Source organism: Sturnira hondurensis, unplaced genomic scaffold (genome assembly GCF_014824575.4).
Source record: "Sturnira hondurensis isolate 20B ecotype Veracruz unplaced genomic scaffold, ASM1482457v3 Scaffold0022566, whole genome shotgun sequence".
Taxonomy (NCBI): Eukaryota; Metazoa; Chordata; class Mammalia; order Chiroptera; family Phyllostomidae; genus Sturnira; species Sturnira hondurensis.
In genome coordinates this window covers 18,732,319-18,752,789 of record NW_028095197.1, presented here as the reverse complement: position 1 = coordinate 18,752,789, position 20,471 = coordinate 18,732,319, and the positions used below count along the sequence as shown (strand labels likewise).

Below are 20,471 nucleotides of genomic sequence, written 5' to 3'. Positions count from 1 at the left end.
CAGAGTATGAGCCATTCCGGTAAAGAAGACGAAATAGCATGTGAGAATGTCCCATGTCCCAAGGTGAACGAGGGCACAGTATTTGTGTGTTAGTTCAGGGTAGTTGCAGTATAGTGAGGCGTGAAGTTGTCAGTAATGTGCTAGAGCCAGCTCTGCCAGCTGACAGATCTGGTAGTTAAGTTTTCAGGAATCCAGTGAGCCCATTGACTTCATGCTTGCACCTTGAAATCAGCCAGGGTGGAGTATTTACATCATGGAAATTGGCAAACACGGTCCTTCACTCCTAAGAGTCTATTGTTATGTATTTATCAGCATACTTCTGATTGTAGAGGAGGCAGATAGGTTAGGTTACAAGGTTGGAGATTTTGCAGGGCCTTGCAAGCCACATGAAGAAATGTAGTCTTGAAGAAGCCCATGTAGCTTTTAATTCTTAGACTTGAGTTTAAACCTTGACCTTTGATGATTAAAACAGTTTATTTTATCCCTGGTGAGGACATTTTTTTGTTGCTTTTGAGAGAGAGAGAGGGGGGTGCGGGAAACAGACTGACAGACAGGCATCGATGTGATGAATGTGACAAAGGAACATTAACTGGTTGCCTCTCTCATGCACCCTGAGCGGGGATCAAACCCACAAGCCGGGTGTGTGCCCTGACCAGGAATGGAACCAGCCACCTTTCAATCTATGGGACGATGCTCCAACCAACTGAGCCATACTGGCCAGGGTGACTTTTGACAATTTTGTTGAACAAGCTCATTAATCAATCGCAACCAAGAGAGTGAGCCCCATTATTCTTGCCATATGTGGGGAACAGTAGTAGCCTGTGATTGTTGGGGGAACTCAAACCCACTTGGAAGGCGTCAGCTATAAACTGGGGTAATAGGTCATGGGGAGAGGCAGCTTACTACTCTGGAGAGATGTGGGCCATTGGGTCACTCGTTTCCCAGAATCCTCTGGTCAATGATCGGCCTCCTGATTATATGTCAAATCCCACATGTACTTTGTGCAGTCAAGTTTTAGTCCAAGGCTGACTCGTCCTTGCCCCTAAGCCTGTATTGATGTTTTCTCTCCTTTTATCAAGTTTTCCCCAGGTTCAGAGAAGGTAAAAGTAATTTAAATACAGCTTCTCCTTAGGCAAGGCGAAACAAGCAGTTCACTCAATCAGCGTAGCCTGGTATTGTCTGGCACATCAATTGCATTCCTTCAGAGTGAATTCAGGGACCTGTGTAAAGATAAGCCCGTGTTCAAGTGTGAAAGCCCTGATGATTCTTTTCTAAAGCAAAAATTCTTTGCTAAGGCAAAAACAACAATTAAAAAAAAGAGCTTTTGGTTTTTTGTGTTACTCTTATTCATCTGGTAACAAAGAGCATTTTTCTTATCAAGGCTGCCTAATACTAGATATAAACTAATTAATATGAACAAATAGCTTGTGATTGTTTCAAACAATAATAGGGAAGAAAGCGTTCATTGTCACCCCTGCTGGGATTGCTATTTAGTTAGTGAAAGATACGCCTTGTGCTTTGAAGTGGGGCGAGTTTGTATTCCTTGCTCTACTCCCGCCTACACTGTAAGATGGGTTTTTGTTTTCTCATGCCCAGGGAGCACCTTGTTCTTGTGAAGCAGGATGAATAGTGAGGCGAAACTGGACTAGCAGCAGCAGGAAGGTGGTGTGTGTGACTGATTTATAGTTCTGTTAGTCCAGACGCTGATAAAGAGCTTCCTTACCCCGGAGGAAGCTCCAGGGGTGTTTGCAGACAGGAACGTGCTCATTTGACTAAATTAACGTGTTCTACCCTGTGGATGTGGTGGGGGGTGGGGGTGGGATAGGGCACGAAAACCTTGCCACTCTGAATGACTGTTTTCTGTTTCTAGAACTGCGTTGAGAATTACTTTAATTGCGGTTCATCTAGTTACTGTGGGTAGAAGATGGATTAAAAGTTTTATTTTTCTTTTGAATGGAAGGGTCAATAGTTCAGTACATGAATGAGTGGGTTGGCCTCTCTCAAATCTAGGGCTGGTATTAGAGACCAGGAGAGTTGTCTGAAGTCTTCAAAGGTATTCAGATCTCAAACCTGTGATTCCAGTTAGGAAGGATTCTTTTCCATCAGTTTTTTTTTTTTTTACAAGGTATTTCATTCTGTCTGTCGTTTGTTAAGTGGGTATCTTGGTTTTAATGCAAGGAAACAAGGACATTGTGACTTCTCCAAGTTCCTACAAGATTTTCTATAGCTTTCACTAGAGACATGAGTTTGAGTAGATTTTTAATGTCTTAACAGATTTGTTCCTCTAGTTCTTACCCAGTGTTCTGATATAACACAATTAAGTCTCCATTTATTGTCTGTTGAAAACAGGAGTCTTTGAACATCATTACCAATAGGTTATCTGAACAAAATTCATAATATTTCCAAAGTCTATGTTTTAGAGGTTTTAATTCTGACATTAGAAAGTGGGTACTTGTGGATTAAAGCGATTGAATTCAGTATTAAATGGGTTGTGATTTTGAGATTGAGAGACTTTTTTTTTTCAAGAACTTTGAATTATGGCAGCTTTCAAACATTTACAAAGATAAAAAGAATAATATAATGAAGCCCAATATAGCCATTACCTTGATTCAACAATTATTCACATTTTGCCTTACTTAGTTTTCTTCCATTTGGGGGGATGGAACATTTTAAAGCAAATCTTTGACACTATATCATCTTATCTCAACTTTTACACATCAATCTCTAAAACATAATTCACTTATATAGCTATTACAGTACCATCATTATACTTAATTTTTTAAAACTCTCTAATGTCATTTTATACTCACTAATATTCGGATTTCCCCAATGGTTTTTCTAAAAAGTCTCTTTGTAGTTGATGTATTATGTTATCCTTTAAAAACATTGATTAGATTAGTTTACTCTTCTGCTTAAAACTGTTCTGTGATTTTTTAAAGGTTTAAATCGTGTTTCCCCCTTTATTCTGTAAGTGAGGAAACAGAGTGAAATATTAACCAGAATATTTCACCACTGATGAATAAAAACACGAGACCTACACCGACAGCTGTCAAGCCAGGGCAAGGTTGATTGCAGATGTCTTGATAGTGCTTTCTTGTAGATTAAAGTCTGAGCCATTAATTGCAGTCCGAAGTAGGTTTCCAGTGACGCACAATGAGACATCGTATGGTCTGGCTTCACCTGCATGACATTGAGGAAAGAGAATGCATGGGCTTAGATCCAGGTGGGTTTGGGTTCAAATCTTATAGCTAGGAGATTTTTCAATACTCTTTTAGCTTCATTTTTTTTTTGAATCTCTAGAATTCAAATAATACACACTGTGCTCATGGGCTTAAATGGCAAAACACCTGCTAAGTGCTCTGTCCAGTGTCAGCCTCTTAATAGACGCCTGCCATATGTTAGTTCATTCCTTTTTCCTCATCCTTATTTTGGGAGCTCTTTATGGGGAGAGAGTAGTTACCTCTTCCCATGGCTTGTGTGTATGGTGTGCTTATGTGGTCTGCCAGCATATCCATCACAGGAAGGCCAAGTTAGATAAACACTCTGCGGAAAACGCCGATGTATTGCCAGGAATAAATGCACGTGGAGATAAACACTGACATTTCTGACTTACTCCGTCTTGAACTGTGTTTCCATTAGAAGTTAAATTTGTTCTCATGTTGCAATGTGAATTCATCTGTGCCCTCTTCTGTGTTTATACATTCAGATAAAGTTTGAGAGGATATCACATTTCAGAATCTGAGGGCACATTTTCAGTTTTCTATTCATAGAACAAAATTATCCCGGGATACCTAGGGTCAACCACAAATGCGACCCTTCACATTTGTTTCTTTTTCTTTCTAATTGCTTGGTCTTTCAAGATTAATGGAGCTACCTGTTTATCCTTCCAAGGGGTGTGGCCTTCCCCCTCTTACTGCCCATCATGGTGCTGTTTGCCTGGTGTCCTGCCCCACAACTAGCTTTTCCAGCTATTTCTCTTTCATCTTCTGGCGCAGCTTTTCCTAGTGCTTGTTCTTAGTGAATAAACACTAAGGTGGGTGCCTTCTGACTCGTGTGATTTGAACATTTCAGGAGAACAAATGTTACAGAAAGAGGAATCAGTACTCAGTCCTTAAAAGGAGGTGATGGTTTTCTCTCCATTTCGCAGGTGGGACAATGAATGCCCTGCTGTTCTAACCAGCTGAGGAGGTCATAGTAATAGGGCCTGGGGGATTTCTACCTTTTGAGAACTGTCCTTTGCTGTAATGAGACTGTTTGCTCTGTCACGATACTGCCGTTTGGTAATTGCCTAGCCTCGCTTACCCCATGTCATAAATCACTATCCTAGGCAGGCTTGGGCTGGGACAGAATTGATAGTGGTTGATACCTGCTCTTTAGCAGCAGACAAAATGTTTAGGAAGAGGCCATGAAGTGGGTTAGTTCTTGAAATGCTAGGCTGGCAATTAAGCAACTTTCAAAGATTCAGACAGTGTCTGAGAGCGAGAGTGCCAGTCCTTCAGGAGAGGGATAAGGTATGGTTGCTGGTGAACTTGGCAGGTGCCTAATTTCAAAATGTTGGCCCTTAGGTGAACCTCCACCAGCCAGTTTAGGGAAGTTTTGGAGTCTTAGTTCAGGCCTGGAAGGAAGAGATACTCATCTGGCTTCAGGTCTGGGCCGACTCTAAGGGCTTTGCATATCTAGAGCTCTGTTTAGCATTAACTCAGTTGTGGTTGAGCAGGTGACTGAGGTAACCTGGTGAAAACAATGGAGGGGAGGACCCGGGAAGAATCCCACCCCCAAAGCCTGCCTTTGGGGCTTACTCTGTATTGTGTGTGGATGACCGTGGGAACTTAGGACTCGGCAGTCGGGGGTGGGGGTGGGGGGCATAGATCCCACCTCTGGGAGACATGTCCATATGGAGAGGCTCAATGACCTATCAGCCCAAAGTCTTCCTCAAGATTAGCTTGGAAAAGTAGGGTACCAATGAACCTGTAGATGAGAATTCAACTCTGTGATGGTGGAAAAAGAAAAAGATGGTAGATATAAGGAACAGGGAATCTATAAGGATTATAGTCTTAGTTACACCAGGATGTTTAACTTAATTGTAATGAGGAATATACATTTATTCATATTAAAATTTGTGCATGATTTTCCCCTTAGAATTATTAAAAACAAATTGCTTTAAATATTTAAGATATTAAATGCTACCTATTTTTGGTCGTATATTTTGTTGTTTTTCTCTAAGCTAGTTATGGGGGGGAAAGCATAAACAAGCTGTTTGTAAGAAAAAAGTATAATAAGTGTAAGTAGCAGAATAAAGAAAAACTCAAATGAGTATACGATCCTAGTCTTTTAAAAATTGAACACATAAACCTATTACAATGTTATATGTCAATTATATTTCAGTAATAAACAACTTAGATGAGTAAATTACTCATCTAAGTTATATATAAGTGCATTAAAAGTATTGAGTACTTTAGAATAACTATAATAATAAAGTAAATGTAAGAATTCTTTGAGGTTATTTATAAAACTTTATTAATAGGCATTAAAGTTAAGTTAAATAGATACCATGTCTATGGATTGTAAGGTTATTGATCTGATGTCAGTTCTCTGAAAATGCATCTATAGATTAAATGCAATCACAATAAAAATTCCAAAAAAATTTTTGAGACTCAAAATGCAGAAGGTCAGAAGTAGCCAATATAATCTTGAAGAACTAGATGGGAAAAACAAGGCAATGTGATATTTGTGTGGGGTTAGGTAAACTGTAGAAGAAATAGAGAGCCTAGCCACTAACTTCACACATATACACGCACACACACACACATCATTGTAAAAAAAAATCAGATCAAGATAATAAAGAACCATATTCAGCTGTTAGCCTATGAGACAAAATGGGCTAATGGAAAATAATTTTTCATTTTTTTCATACGATGACTCATTATATTGTCTTGATCTGTGAGATCAAGAAGGCTGCATTCGGGAGATGGTGTTTGGTTTGTGGAGGTTGAAGCCTTCTGAGTCCTGTGATTTGAAAACTTCAGGAGAGCAAATGTTACAGAAAGTGTAGTCAGTACTCAGTTCTCAAAAGGAGGTGATGGTTTTCTTTCCATTTTGCAGCTGAGGAATTATGCAACCTCCTGAGAGGGGAGTGTTGCATAGTTTATTGAGGTCGTTTTAGTAAACTACACGAGTGGGATTTGAACCCAGGTCTCACTGGTTCTAAGGTCTAAGCTTTCAGCCACTGTAAATCTACAATGTTATCTCCCCATACCCTTTACTGTCTCCCAAGAAATAGAAAATGTAAATGAAGCCTCATCATATATTTTAGTTTTTATCCATTAATCCTTCTTTGGACCTGGTGAAGTCTAGCAATAGTACCTGCCTCTTCTCTTGCCCTCTGCTTCCTTCCCCTCCATCTTTTGTTGGCAACAGAACCATTTGCTGTGACTGAGATTAAACTAGGTGTGTTAAAAAAATATGTCAAGCATACATAAAATTGTACAGAGAACTATAATACAGTCCTATACCTAGCTTTGTAAAATTTAAATATTTCAATGTAATTGCTTCACAATTTGGGGCTTTAACAAATAAGTGAATAAAGTTCGAGCCCTGTCTGAGTTTATTAACTCCCTCTTAGCCCAGACCATAAATTGATATTTATCACCTCTCCACATGTGTAGGTGAATATATACATATGTGGGAAAATATAAACAATGTATGTGTTTCTGCAAATGTTTGACATTCCTGTATAACGCTTACCTTTGTAAACATTGCATACAAGTCCTGTGTGTATACTTGTGCAAATTGCCGTGGTCAGCAGCATACTTAAAGCTTTACTTTGTTCATTTTAGCTGCTCTATAGTATGCCTTTCTGGCTATATTGCAATTTATTCATTCTCCAACTGGTGAATATTCATGTAGATAATGACGATGATTGTCTGTTCTTGTACTGATAGGGAGACCATCAAAACTACTAGTAGCTTCATGATTGGATTTCAGTTTTAACTCACTGCCTCAGTCAAGGCCAAGGACTTGTCTTTCCCCAGTAATGTTTAACACCCTGTTTCTGCAGTCTGACAGTCTGCTGCCAGAGGGGCCTGTAACCTTGGTCTGTGTCCCTTTGAACTCAGCAGGGCACTCAGAAGGCTTATCTTTTTCTCCAGCGTGTCTTTGTCTGTTCAGCGAATTCTTTCATTCCTCCCTCTTAGGACCAAGTCAAAACTCTCTCTCTCTTTGGAAAGTTGACAAGTGTGTTCCCCACTTTATCTCAGCCTGTTACAAGGGGCTGGAAAAAAATACAAAGTATTTTCACTGATTTATCATTTGTTTCCTATAGTTCCTTTTGACACATGTGTACAAACTGGGGCAAACAGCTTTACAGTAGTTTGTATGGAGAAGGACATGCAGGTCATGATTATTACAACAGCTTTCTTAACTGTGTTGCATGCACTTACGAATGTAAACCTGCTTTCACCCCGCCTGTGTGCGTCATACTCATACACACTGTTACTTTATAAGAAGTAACATCGTATGCACTTTTTCAGATAACCCTTAAAGGTCTAGTAGTTACGTATTTTTCAGCAATTTTAAGGATTCTAGCTTGAACACATTTTTAGTTTGAATCAGCTTTGTTTTGTGGGCTATTTTCTAGTTCTTGTGGCAAATTTTTCCACTTTTTAAATTGTTTCTAATTGGAGGCTCTAAAAAGTGTGGGAACTCTTTTTCTTGTTAAAAGAGACTTAATGGCATTTAATTCTATGCTGTCTCTCTCCTAGTCCCTTTTTTGGCGGCGGCGGGGGGGGGGGGGGGGGGGGGNCGGGGGGCGGGAAGGAAATGTACGAAAGGTCTGATTGTTTTAGATTTAACAGCCAGAACTGAAGAAGCCTGTGAGAAGATTCACCTGGCTTTACAAGTGAGAAAGCGGACACTCGGAGCATTTATGAGACTCACCCAAGACCACATTAGCCAGTGAGCGTCAGCGTCAGGAGGAAGTGCTCACCCATCTATTGCTGTACTTAACAGAAGTGGGAAAGTGAGAAGGCTTGATTTATGTCTTATTACTGGTCCTTCATCCAGCATAGATTAAAATCTTCCTTTTGGAATGACAGCGGAGTACATATTTACATTCTTATCCAAGTGCTTACTAAGTCACATAGGTTTAATTGCCAGTCTGTGAGCCTGTGCCAGCTGTTCCCTTCCCCACTCTGCTAATGAGTATGCGAAGGTCCCCGAGGAGAATAAAAAACACAGCGGACGGACTGTGACCGGCTCCGCCGCAGGTACTCAGGTGTGTCATCTGGCTGCCCTTGAAGGCAGACTGTAGAGCTGCAGCGCTCCCATACCTGGCATTCCGCAGATGCTTGCGAAGGTGCGAATGAGCAAATGAAGTGCGTGGTGAAGATGAACAGCCCCCGTGCCTCTCTGAGTCGGGGCTTGGCAGATTGTTATGACTTCTATGGAGGTCACGTGACCGGGGGGGGGGTAAATTTCTGAGACCTGGACCACCTGTTCTGTAGAGCAGCCAGTGACCCATCATCCTGAGATGTGATTGGTGGATGTGAAAAGGGCATGAATGTGGACTTCTCTTTTTAGCTTTGAGGACAATTTAATTTGGGGTTAATCCTGTTTTATTTACATCTTTGTTTCTTGGGTAGGGTGTATTTCTGTAACTCATTACATAGAGATTTCTAATTGCAGTGATTTGGATTTTGAATGATAAACTTAACAAAGTATTTGAGTTTTGTCTGATTATATATTTGTTTTTCCCTAAATTTCCTGCCATTAATATTACGTATCTAACAAAGAAAAAAATATCATTGACAGCCTTACCTATATAAATTTTACAAAATTGTCATTCTATACATGGTTTCTCTTTTTCCCATACTTTCACTCTTTTTGTTTCCAGTAATATGAAAAGCAGTCGTCCTACTTTAGTATATTAATTACTCAATTTGATGGGTTTTGAATCATCACATTTAAACTTATTTCTGATTTTTTTTGTTACAGCCCTCGAGTGGCTCAGTTGGTTGGAGTGTTGTCCTTCACACAAAAAGGTTGCGGGTTCGAGCCCTGTTCAGGGCACACACCTGGGTTGTGGTTCAACCCCCCGTCAGGGTGCGTGTGGGAGGCAACCCATCAACATGTTTCTCTCACACCAATGTCTCTCTCTCTCTCGTTCTCAAATCAATAAACATATCCTTGAGTGAGGATTTTTTTTAAAAAAATAAAATTATTGTTATAATTTAAATAGCGTATTTTGATTCTTACCTGAGTAATAAAAAAATTAACAGGCATTTACATGCTTCTTTTTCCTTAATTTCAAGTTCTTATTCATACAATGATTTAAATCTCAGACTATTATTAAATTATTATTTTGTAATTATACTTTCAGGCATTATTTCTGATACTTGCTTTGAGTTTTATAACCATATGAGGAGCAGTTACATAGACCCACAAGTCTTGTGGGTTTTTGAGGCTTTGCCGCCAGTGTTTGTGCTCTATTTCATTTTGTTTTTACTTTTCCAATGGCTTAGTTACATTTGTATTTCCCTTAGGAAGAAAGTGTGGACGAGGTGCTCTCTGAGCTCTGACGTCCCTGGGACCATATTCTTTACCGTCCACAGGTGAAAACATCCATGGACAGTCATTGGCTTTGGAATTTATGCATCTCCCACGTTTTCTCCAAGTAATGGAGATTCCTAAAATTTCATGTTTATTGTATTTTTCCCATTACCATTCTATACGCCCCTCCCCCAGCAGTCACCACCCTGTTGTCCGTGCCCATGAGTCCTTTGTCCTTTTTGCTCACTCCCTCTGCCCCCTAGCCTCCCCCCTCCCCGCCCCCAGCTGTCGTCTGCTCTCCATCTAGGGGTCTGTCTCCGTTTTGCTTGGTAGTTCAGTTTGATTGCTCCTCTGCTGCCCTTTGGAATTCTGCAGCAGAGGCTTGGTGATATCCTGTTCTCTCTCTTTCCCTTGATATTTGATTTGTTTGCTTTTTGTTTATTTTTTTATACTATTAGAATTTTTAACTTTACCCTTGAGATTCCAACATCTAAGCAAGTTATATTTAAATTTCACTTGCTTTTAATGAACTCTTTTGTAATTTATATAAACTTAAATGGCAATCTGAGGTCTTTTTTACAAAAGGTTTTCATTGAATTTATTGGGGTGACATTGGTTAATAAAATTATATAGATTTCAGCTCTACAATTTTATAATACATCATCTGAGCCCTGGCCGGTGTATCTCAGTGGATTGAACGTGGGCCTGAGAACCAAAGAGTAGCTGGTTCGATTCCCAGTCAGGGCACATGCCTAGGTTGTGGGGTAGGTCCCCAGTAGGGGACGTGTAAGAGGGGTAGGGGGAGGGGTGGGAGTAGCAGCCATCCTATAGCTAATTGAGAAATAGAGAACATTTTCCATGAAAGAGAAAAATAATCAACGGTAGAAGGTAAATACGAGGTCATGTGAACTCTTTTTTAAGGATGGCAGATACTAAACTTGAATGTGGATAGAGAAAGATTCAGGGAAGAGGAGAGAAGAATTGGGAGAAAATTGAAGATATCAAGAGGGGAAAGAAAGCAATTACAGAACAAGTTTCTGGACTTGGTAGAAGTGGATGGGATTCAGAACACTTGGCTGGTAGGGTGCGCCTTTTCCAATGTCACAGGAGAGGAGGAAAGGATGGCTTCTTGAATAGGTAATTTGACTTTCTGGCGGGAGAAAGGTGAAGGAGTTCAAATCTGACGATTTCTCTTGTTCTCCTTTGTCAACTGTTGAGGAAGAGAGGGAAGATGGGCCTTAAAAGAGAACAGTAGGTAAGTTTAAAATAGTCACTGTAGAGAAGATATAGAATAATAATTAAGAGATAACCAGGTTTCTTTTGGTACTGAAATGTCAGTGGAGGATAGGCATCATGAATTTCTACTGGAATCAATCTGCTACAGATGATATTTTCCCTGACACATCTCCGTAGCCTTGGTGTAGGTGTGGAAGTAGCAACCAATTTCATTCGTCCAAGACTGATGTTGTTCTAAGACATTGTTTTGCAATATGGTGGGGTGAGGAGACTGAAGGATAATGGTCTCTGCTTCCTTATCTGAAAGTAGAAACTTCAATAGGGCATGAAAACGTCAAAATCTTTCATAACTCAGTGGCAAAACTAGCTTTGAGCAGATGGATATGAGGCTATTTGTAAACTTTATCAAATTTAGTGTCTATAATAGTGTATTTTGCTTTAGAAATTACTGTGTATGATTATGGAGTGCTGTCCCAAATTTGGGGATGTTACATCATATATTGATTATGTGCTGTGTAACTGGTCTTGCAAGCAGAAACAATCAGAATTCTGAAGGACATCTGACTTTAAAGTTTCAAGAAGATAATCTGTTCCTGTGTTAGTGAGAAAGATGTTGAAAGGGTACACTATGGAATGTAAGTTGGATAAAGGGAGGGTAATCCACTGGGGGTGGGTAGCATGCTTAAGAAAGTAGAGGACTCCAAAAAAGTGATGTAAAAATGAGAAATTTGGAAGAATGGAAAATGTGGTGAGTATTTAGAATGTAAAAATTAATTATTTCCAAAGGGAGACAGTTCTGATGGTTACAAAGTCCAGGGTGTGGCCATGGGAGAGCGCAGATATGGGGTAATGAAATAGAAGGTCATCAGAGGTGAGGTCAAGAAACCAAAAGGCAAGAAAATCAGATTTTCTTGCCAACTAGAGTAATGGCGAGAGTTGGGTGGAATGGAGCATTACAAACCCAATTCTCATATCTCAAATGAATGAGGTTCTGTTAAAGGTATGTGAGATACCAACGTGTGTAAGACAAGGTCTTCCCTCCTCCCCTGGACTATGATCTCTTTAAGAAACAGACACATTAAACTATGAGTAATTATGCAACATAGGGTGTGCAATGATAGAAGCCCAATCAAAAAGCCATTGACACCTCCATGAGAACAGAGACTGTAGGTGTCTGGAGGAGTTACAAGACTGACCATTTAATAAGCGTTTCCTACTGTTTGGGAACTTTCAGAGTTTGGTAAACATTTATGCATAACCTGTGGGTATTCGGTAGAATATTTGGTCTAAAACAGTGGTTAACTCTGCTGCCCATCTGAAACTAATCTAATATTAGAATGTCAACGGTAATTGAAAAGTAGAAAAATAATTTTTAAAATAGTGGTTAAACCTTGTCACATTTGCTAAGCAATTAATTAAATGCAGTGCACACCAAAAAGAAAAAGTTAGGACGTGAACTGTCTCCAAGAAATATTTTCTGATTCTAGGAGTCTCAAATAAACCTAGAGCTTCAGGAAAAGTGATTTACTGTATTTGATGTGTAATTTTCTAATTTCTCTATGTTCATTTTATTTTCTAATTTTGTTTTAATAGTTTAATGACTACCTATGTTATTCTGTTATAAATGTCCTGAATCCTTTTGGGATTCAAGTAAGGTATAAATGATAAGCAAATACATTCTAGCTGATGATGTTGAAAAATAAGAAAACATATAATACATTGTTTATCACTCTACATTTTAAAAGATATAACTTTAATTTAAAGTATACCTCACTTTTTGTAAAACAGTGTCAAGGTGTCAGCTGCTCTTTGGATGTTCTATTAGGTGACATTTCTTATGCCCTCCAGAAAGAAAAAAATCTCTCAAACATCGTAGATTGGTTGACGAACGCTATTCTGGGGAGAAGGCGTTGTGGGGGTAAGCAGTGCTGCCCACAGGAATGTCAAGCAGCAAACGCTGGCTTTTGGCAAAGAAGCTTTGATCCATAGTGACCTCTTTGAAATGTTGAGACTGATGGCCCTTGTGGGGACTTGCACTGAAAATGTCTGTCACAGATGGAACATTCTATGTGAGAACAGAAATGCTGAATAATAGGCCAATAATACCCTATCTATAAACCAACTATGTTTACAGATTCCCTAAATAACAGGTCCAAGTCAATTTCACTATAGTAAATATTGCAATTGCAATGCTCTGCAGAATTCTCATCTTTCTCGTGTATTTTAAGCAAGATTTCTGGGCCATGTGGCTTTTCTAGTAGACTTCAATGATGTTCAACCACCAAGTCCAGACCTTGTCATTTATTTTACCCCGACTGTCTTTAATCTTGAGAATCTCGAGGACAGTAACACAGTGAGAAACCTTGAGGTTTCAGTATAATCACAGAACATTATGCAGGATCAGATTTTCACATTTTTTGCTTTTTCGGGGGACCACGTTTACCCTAAAACTCTCGTGTTATCTATACACCTTTACATGTACATTTGTGGTTTCTTTTTTCTTTTGTTTTCATCTTTCTTCCTTTCTCCCCTAGTTCACAGCCATGAATGAACCACAGTGCTTCTACAATGAGTCCATTGCCTTCTTTTACAACCGGAGTGGGAAGTACCTTGCCACAGAATGGAACACCGTCAGCAAGCTGGTGATGGGACTCGGAATCACCGTCTGTATCTTCATCATGTTGGCCAACCTCCTGGTCATGGTGGCAATCTATGTCAACCGCCGCTTCCATTTCCCTATTTATTACTTAATGGCCAATCTGGCGGCTGCGGACTTCTTTGCTGGGCTGGCCTACTTCTACCTGATGTTCAACACAGGACCTAATACTCGGAGACTGACCGTCAGCACGTGGCTCCTTCGTCAGGGCCTCATTGACACCAGCCTGACGGCATCTGTGGCCAATTTACTGGCTATTGCCATCGAGAGGCACATTACAGTTTTTCGCATGCAGCTCCACACACGGATGAGCAACCGGAGGGTGGTGGTGGTGATTGTGGTCATTTGGACCATGGCCATTGTCATGGGTGCTATACCCAGTGTGGGCTGGAATTGCATCTGTGATATTGAAAATTGTTCCAACATGGCACCCCTCTACAGTGACTCTTACTTAGTCTTCTGGGCCATTTTCAACCTGGTGACCTTTGTCGTGATGGTGGTTCTCTACGCTCATATTTTTGGCTATGTTCGCCAGAGGACTATGAGAATGTCTCGGCATAGTTCTGGCCCCCGGCGGAATCGTGATACCATGATGAGTCTTCTGAAGACGGTGGTCATTGTGCTTGGTAAGTTTTGTCTTCACTGTTACTTACTTTACAGGCTCTCCATGTCTTAATATAAACTGCATTAGTTTATGATAGTGGCAAACAACGATATGAATATTAGGAATTGCAAAGGGGTGAAGTGTTTTTTAGCAAATCTCTGTGGTGATGTCAGTGTGCCAGTCCTTGTATAGTTATAGAAGCAGCTTTGGGGGAACACATATCTCAGGGTTTGTATAAATATGATATGAACGACATCATTGATGAGTCTGGCTATCAAGTATTAAAAATTTCAGCTTTTGGCAGGTTTTCTTTTTACAAATTTACTGGTGTGACATTGCTTAATAAAATTACAGAGGTTTCAGGTATACAATTCCATGATGCATCACCTGTATATTATATTATGTACTCATGACCGAAATCAAGTCTCCTTCCATCACCATTTATCCCCCTCCCCCATCCAAGCCTTCCCCCTCCCCATTTACCCTCTGGTAATCACCGTACTGTTGTCTGTGTGTAAGAGTCTTTTTGTTTTTATTGTTTTGCTTAATCCCTTGACTCTTTTCACCCAGCCCCCAACCCCTCCCCTCTACAGCTAGCAGTCTATTCTTGATATCCATGAGTCTGTTTCTATTTTGTTTGTTTTGTTCATTACATTACACATATAAGAGAAAACATGGCATTTGTCTTTTTTGACTGGCTTATTTCACTTAGCGCAATACACTCCCAGGTCCATCCATGCTGTTGCAAAGGGTAAGATTTCTTTCTTTTTTATGGCTGGGTAGTACTGCATTGTATAAATGCACCACAGCTTCTTTATCCACTCGTCTCCTGATGGGCACTTGGGCTGCTTTTAAATCTTTGCTACTTTAAATAACGCTGCCCTGAACACAGGGGTGTGTATATTCTTTCAAATCAGTGTTTTGGGTTTCTTTGGATACATTCCCAGAAGTGGGGTTACTGGGTCATAATGCAGTTCCATTTCTAATTTTTGGAGGAAATGCCCCACTGTTTCCACAGTGGCTGCCCCAGTCTGTATTCCCACTGCCCCAGCACCAGGGCCCCCTTTCTCCACGTCCTCACCAGCGCTTGTTTGTTGATGACAGGGTTTTCTTACAATGCAGTTGTGGAATTTTTGCCTTCTGGTCTCTATGATAGATTTTCAGATAGAAAGTGTTTTTTTATATTAATAACTATATATTTTTATGAGCCTATTTCTAAATAAGTCATCTTTCACATTCTGTAGTTGTTACTACATACATGTTGGTTAGAATTTCAAGTCTTGTATAGATTTACTGTACAACATGGTTTTGAATTAATAGCGTTCTGTGATAGTCATCTGTCTGAAAACTTATGTTTTTTCTATCAATTTTCTATACTAGAAGTCAATTTATATTTTAGGGTGAAGAGCAAGTTTTTATACTTTTAAGTATTTTTATTGATTATGCTATTACATTTGTCCCAATTTTTCCCATTTAACCCCATACACTTGGTACCCCCATTCCCTCCAGCACTCCCCCACCCTTAATTCATGTCTATGGGTTGTGCATATATGATCTTTGGTTTGTCCATCCCATACTATTCTTACCCTCCCTCTGTCTATTTTGTTTCTACCAATTATGCTTCTAAATCCCTGTACCTTTTTCCTACTCTCCTCCTTCCCCTTCCCAACTGATAACCCTCCAAATGATCTCCATATCTATGATTCTATTCCTGTTCTAGTTGTTTGTTTAGTTTGTTTTTTAGATTTAGTTGTTGATAGCTATGAGTTTGTTGTCATTTGAATATTCATAGTTTTGATCTTCTTTTTTCTAAATAAGTCCCTTTAACATTTCATATAATAAGGGCTTACTGGTAATGAACTCCTTTAACTTGACCTTATCTGGGTAGCACTTTATCTGTCCTTCCATTCTAAATGATAACTTTGCTGGATAGAGCAATCTTGGATGTAGGTCCTTGCCTTTCATGACTGGGAATACTTCTTTCCAGCTCCTTCTTGCCTGTAAGGTTTCTTTTGAGAAATCAGCTGACAGTCTTATGGGATCTCCTTTGTAGGTAACTCTCTTCGTTTCTCTTGCTGCTTTTAAGATTCTCTCTTTATCTTTAATCTTTGGCATTTTAATCACGATGTGTCTTGCTGTGGTCCTCTTTGGGTCCAAGGTTTTTATTCTTTTATGTGCCCTCAAATAACTTTTGCCTGTAAGTAACTTGGTTTTCTTGGATGTAAAAATGCATGGCAGCAATCAGGGAGACTATATTTATTTCTTCATTTAAGCACTCAGAAAATTAAAGAGCATCTGAGTTTCAGATCCTCCTCTGACCCCTGAGACTGACCCGTGGAAAGGACACACACAGAACATTTCTTTTGGAGTTCAGAGTGCCTCTTTTAAAAGTTCACCCTGTGAGAATTTGTTTAAATAATTACCTTATTGAATTACATTTTCTCCACAGAATAATGTTTGATCATGTTTTTTTTTTTTAATGTTTTTAAAAATATCTTTGAGCATTTCCATTTTTTCCCATGGAAATTCAGTGGAAAGTTCCTGTAATGCTCTTTGCTCCAGTTTATAAAGCAGCGTTGAATGAATGTAACCTGGGACTGATGGTATGGCATCTCCGAAACTCTGGGAGTGACATCAATTGACATTAATTTAGTCACTGGAAAGAGATGCAGTCCTAATTATCACCGAATAAACTAGCACTTGGGGTGAGGCATTGGTCCCATTTATTTGGAACAAGGCAAGTGCATCCTGGAGGTCCTGTCTGGGTCTCCTGATTGGGACCCTCACGTAGATCTTAAGGATAAGAACGAGACCTTGAATTGCTGACACAACTAAAGCCCTGTCTGTGACTAACTGGGCCCTTAGATAATATTCCCACCGGGGACCCCAGCCCCTCAAGTATGAGATCATCTCATTCCATCCAACAAAGCTTAGTAGAGCCACAAAAATTGTTTCCTTCTATGTTTAATTGTCACCCGAAACCTTGAGCCTACTTGCGACAAAAGGACATATTTTCCATGATATGGATGAAACGAATCTTCTGGGGGACACTTTTTCTGTTATACCTCAAGTGCTGATGCCCACAGTCTGTAGGTCAGCTGGCAGGGAAGGACTGCTGAACTTGGAGTACGAATGTGCCAAGTTCTTGTTTTGGTTTTGACCTCTGTATAGTGCTTAAAAATTCTAGTATGAAGTTTGCTTTAATGACTCATGTAAATTAACCTTCGTGTCTCATCAGGTTGCTTTGCAGGTCAAATGAGAACTATCTTGAACCTGTAATGCAGGTTTATGAGGTGACAGTTGCAGTGTACTCTGTTTTGTTGTGTGTAACACGCACTTTTTGCTCAATTTTTTGAGGGAAAAATAGGGATGCATATTATACAATGGGTATAATGATTACATAGCATGGATATAATAATCCCATGTATAATGCACACAAAAAGTGTAGGGGCACATTATATACTGCAATATTCATTTCTGCATTACAAATGAGAAAGCTGGAACAGGAAAATTATGCAGTATATCTGCCCTAAATGCCCCTTCCACCCCAGCACACCAACCCTAAACTTGAAAATAGCAGAAATAACATTGCCCTCTGAAGTTTAAATGTATAAACTCTACAAAGATCGAATACAGGTTTGATATTTTTTTACCTCTGGAAAAAAATGGCATTATCTCCATAGATATGTAATGGAAAGAGTTTTAGCACATGGAAAACTGCAATCAGGGTAATAGGTGAAGAAACTTGGTGAGGCAATGTGTAGATGTGACTGTAATACAGGACAGATAAATTAAATAAGTGGGCTACAGCCTTTGAATTTTTATTTTTATTGATTTGAAAGAAAGAGAGAGAGAGAGAGAGAGAAATATCTCTTTGTCATTACACTTGTTCACGCATTCATTGGTTATTTCCTGTATGTGCCCTGACTGAGGTTCAAACCCTCAACCTTGGCATTTTGGAATGGTACCCTAACCAACTGAACTGCCCAGGGCCTAGACTGTAGCCTCTTGGAGGAAAGGAGCAAGGCTGGGAGAATGAATGGGGTGGGTGGTTAGAAGGCGTAGAATAGGGAATTCACAATCCTGAGCAGGTACTTGCCCAGGTGGTCTAATACCGTTCGCATAAGGCATCCATCCCATGGCTTGACTTCCGTGTAGTCGCGATTGCCTGAAGGACATGGGTTGGTCTTGTAGGAACAAAAATTCTAGTCTTGAAGCTCTTCTTATTGTAAATTCGTTTATTGACAATGTTTTGGGTTGTTTGTTTGTTTTTGGTTCACGTTTGATTTTGAACATCCATCTTCTCTGCCAGATTACCAGCTTGGTGACAATAGGCAGGGATTTTAGTGATGGGTTGTGCATTCTCTCCACGTTACCTCCCAGTCAAAATACAACAGCTTGCAAAGTGACTGGCCACATGGGTGTTCAATAAGTAATCTGTTTATCTTACTGTCATTTATTAGGGGGATGATTATAGTTTGATTGTGTAGAAAACCTTCTGTTTCCATTTCCCCTCATCAAAGTGACCTCTGCATTTTAGGCCACGAGTCTTCACGATCAGGAAAAGGATTCCTTGGTCAACAAGTCGAATTCCCAGGAGTCACTGTAAAATAAAGGCACCTTTGAGGTTTACGATGACAATACCGGTATCCATTTTTTAATCACAGGTTATGTATAGGCTGCTTTTGAGTGAGTACTGGACCTTAATACTTTTATTTGTCAAGCTCAATGTAACATTCATCATTTGCCCAGTCCTGTTCTACCACAGAAATTAGTATTTGTAAATAGCAGCCCTGTTGCACACAGGTACCATTATCTGTTTGTTACCCTCATCTTTCAGAGCTGAAAACTTGGGTACCGAGCAGTTAGGTCACTTGTGCAAGGTCACACGGCTCAGTACGTACAGGAGCTGGAGCTCCTGTCAGGCACTCTAGGTCTCAGAGCCCAAGAGTTTTCCAGTTTCCTCCCATCCTCTATCTTTCTAATAAAAACAGTGATCAGCACATGCTGGGTTTTGTTCTGAAGTTAGAACAGTGCCTTGCTCTTCAGTTGAAACTTTGTGACCCCATTGGTTTCTGTCGATACTGCTCGTGGCCTGCGCTTTGTTCCCCGGGTACGAGAAAGCTTTAAGAGAGCATTCCTTTCCTCTGTTGTTTCCAGCAGTGACCTTCTTGACTCGTTTTCTCAGCCCTTTTCCACCATTGGCTGCGGCAGACCCGTGACTGACGGCTGGTGATTGAGTGAGTGTTTTGTTACAGGTATAGTTAATTTGAGGGTTTATTGTCCCAGCATGAAGTCATGTAATCCTTCCCCAGGCTTGCATTCTCCCCACTTGACATTTTACCAAGAATTCTTTCTGCGTTCGGTACACTGCTGAATCAGAGTGGCAGTCAAAAAGTTCTTCCTTATTTGACCACAGTCTGTCTCAGCTTGTAAGTCCTTGCCTTTCCCACTCTGTTCTTTGGGATGACACTTGTGCTGGGGATAATTAGAAAGGAGGAAAGCCAACATTTGGAAGGGGAAAATAATGGTTATAGCATTGAGGTTTTTGCATATGAGCTTTGGGGACAGAGTGAGGGACTCAGAGCACCGAAAATCTAGGTGGGGCTTGTCCTTCTGTGGAAGAAAAAGGAGACACTCATTTTCTAGCGTGGTTTATTCTGACTGGAAATGGTCACCGCTGAAGCTGAAGTGCCCCTTACTACCCATGTTCTCTGTGCCAGGGTCAGTACTGGCTACTACTGCCCATACCCTGTTTATAATATTACACCAAGGAAAGCTGTCTTTGTCCCGTCGTGCTGAAGGACCTGAGTTAAGACAGGGTGTGTATCTTGTCCAGCGGCAGAACTGGAGTTCAGTGGCAGGATTGTTGTAGGCCATGACCTTGTGCACACCACGCAAGAAACCATTACTGGTGATGATAATAGTGGTGGGGCCAGATGAGTTTCTGCCCATCGTTTCTTGTTGGCACTGATGTAAGATAATTTGGCCAACACTGTCTAGCACATCTCTTATGTACTTCTCTCTTTAATTCATTGAACATGTTGTTCAGTGCTAATTGTGTGCTAAGGGATAGAAACGAATAAGGTAAACATTCTTTCCACAGCTTACAGTGTAGGAGAGGCAACTAGGAAAGCACTACAGAACAGTTGGGTCCACGCGCTAGGAGAAGGATGGGCAAAGTAATCCTGAGTGGCGGCAGGGGAGGACCTCCCAGAGGAGGCAAAACTGAGCTTGTCTTGATCACTGTGGAGGATCCCGCCATCCCATGGAGTAGCGGTGGAGGGGAAGCTGAGCAGTTGTAGGAGCAGGGGTGATTTGGAGCTGACAGTGGTCAGGTGTGATTAGCAAATGGTAGGTATATCTGGAGGTGTTTTGATGGGAGAGATCAATGTGTTCACAACGTACCAAAGAGTCTGGGCTTTTGTC

The 20,471-nt window shown here is 40.3% G+C and overlaps 1 protein-coding gene across 5 annotated transcripts in view; it reads left to right on the top strand.

Moving 5' to 3' along the window:
- The window catches only part of LPAR1 (lysophosphatidic acid receptor 1), a 124,706-nt gene that overhangs the window by 62,979 nt on the left and 41,256 nt on the right, over positions 1-20,471 (top strand). For all 5 annotated transcript variants that reach the window (XM_037035915.1, XM_037035912.1, XM_037035910.1 and 2 more), the window contains one exon: positions 13,317-14,064. In XM_037035915.1, coding sequence (XP_036891810.1) covers positions 13,317-14,064 — 748 coding nt within the window. The remainder of the gene's footprint in view (positions 1-13,316; positions 14,065-20,471) is intronic.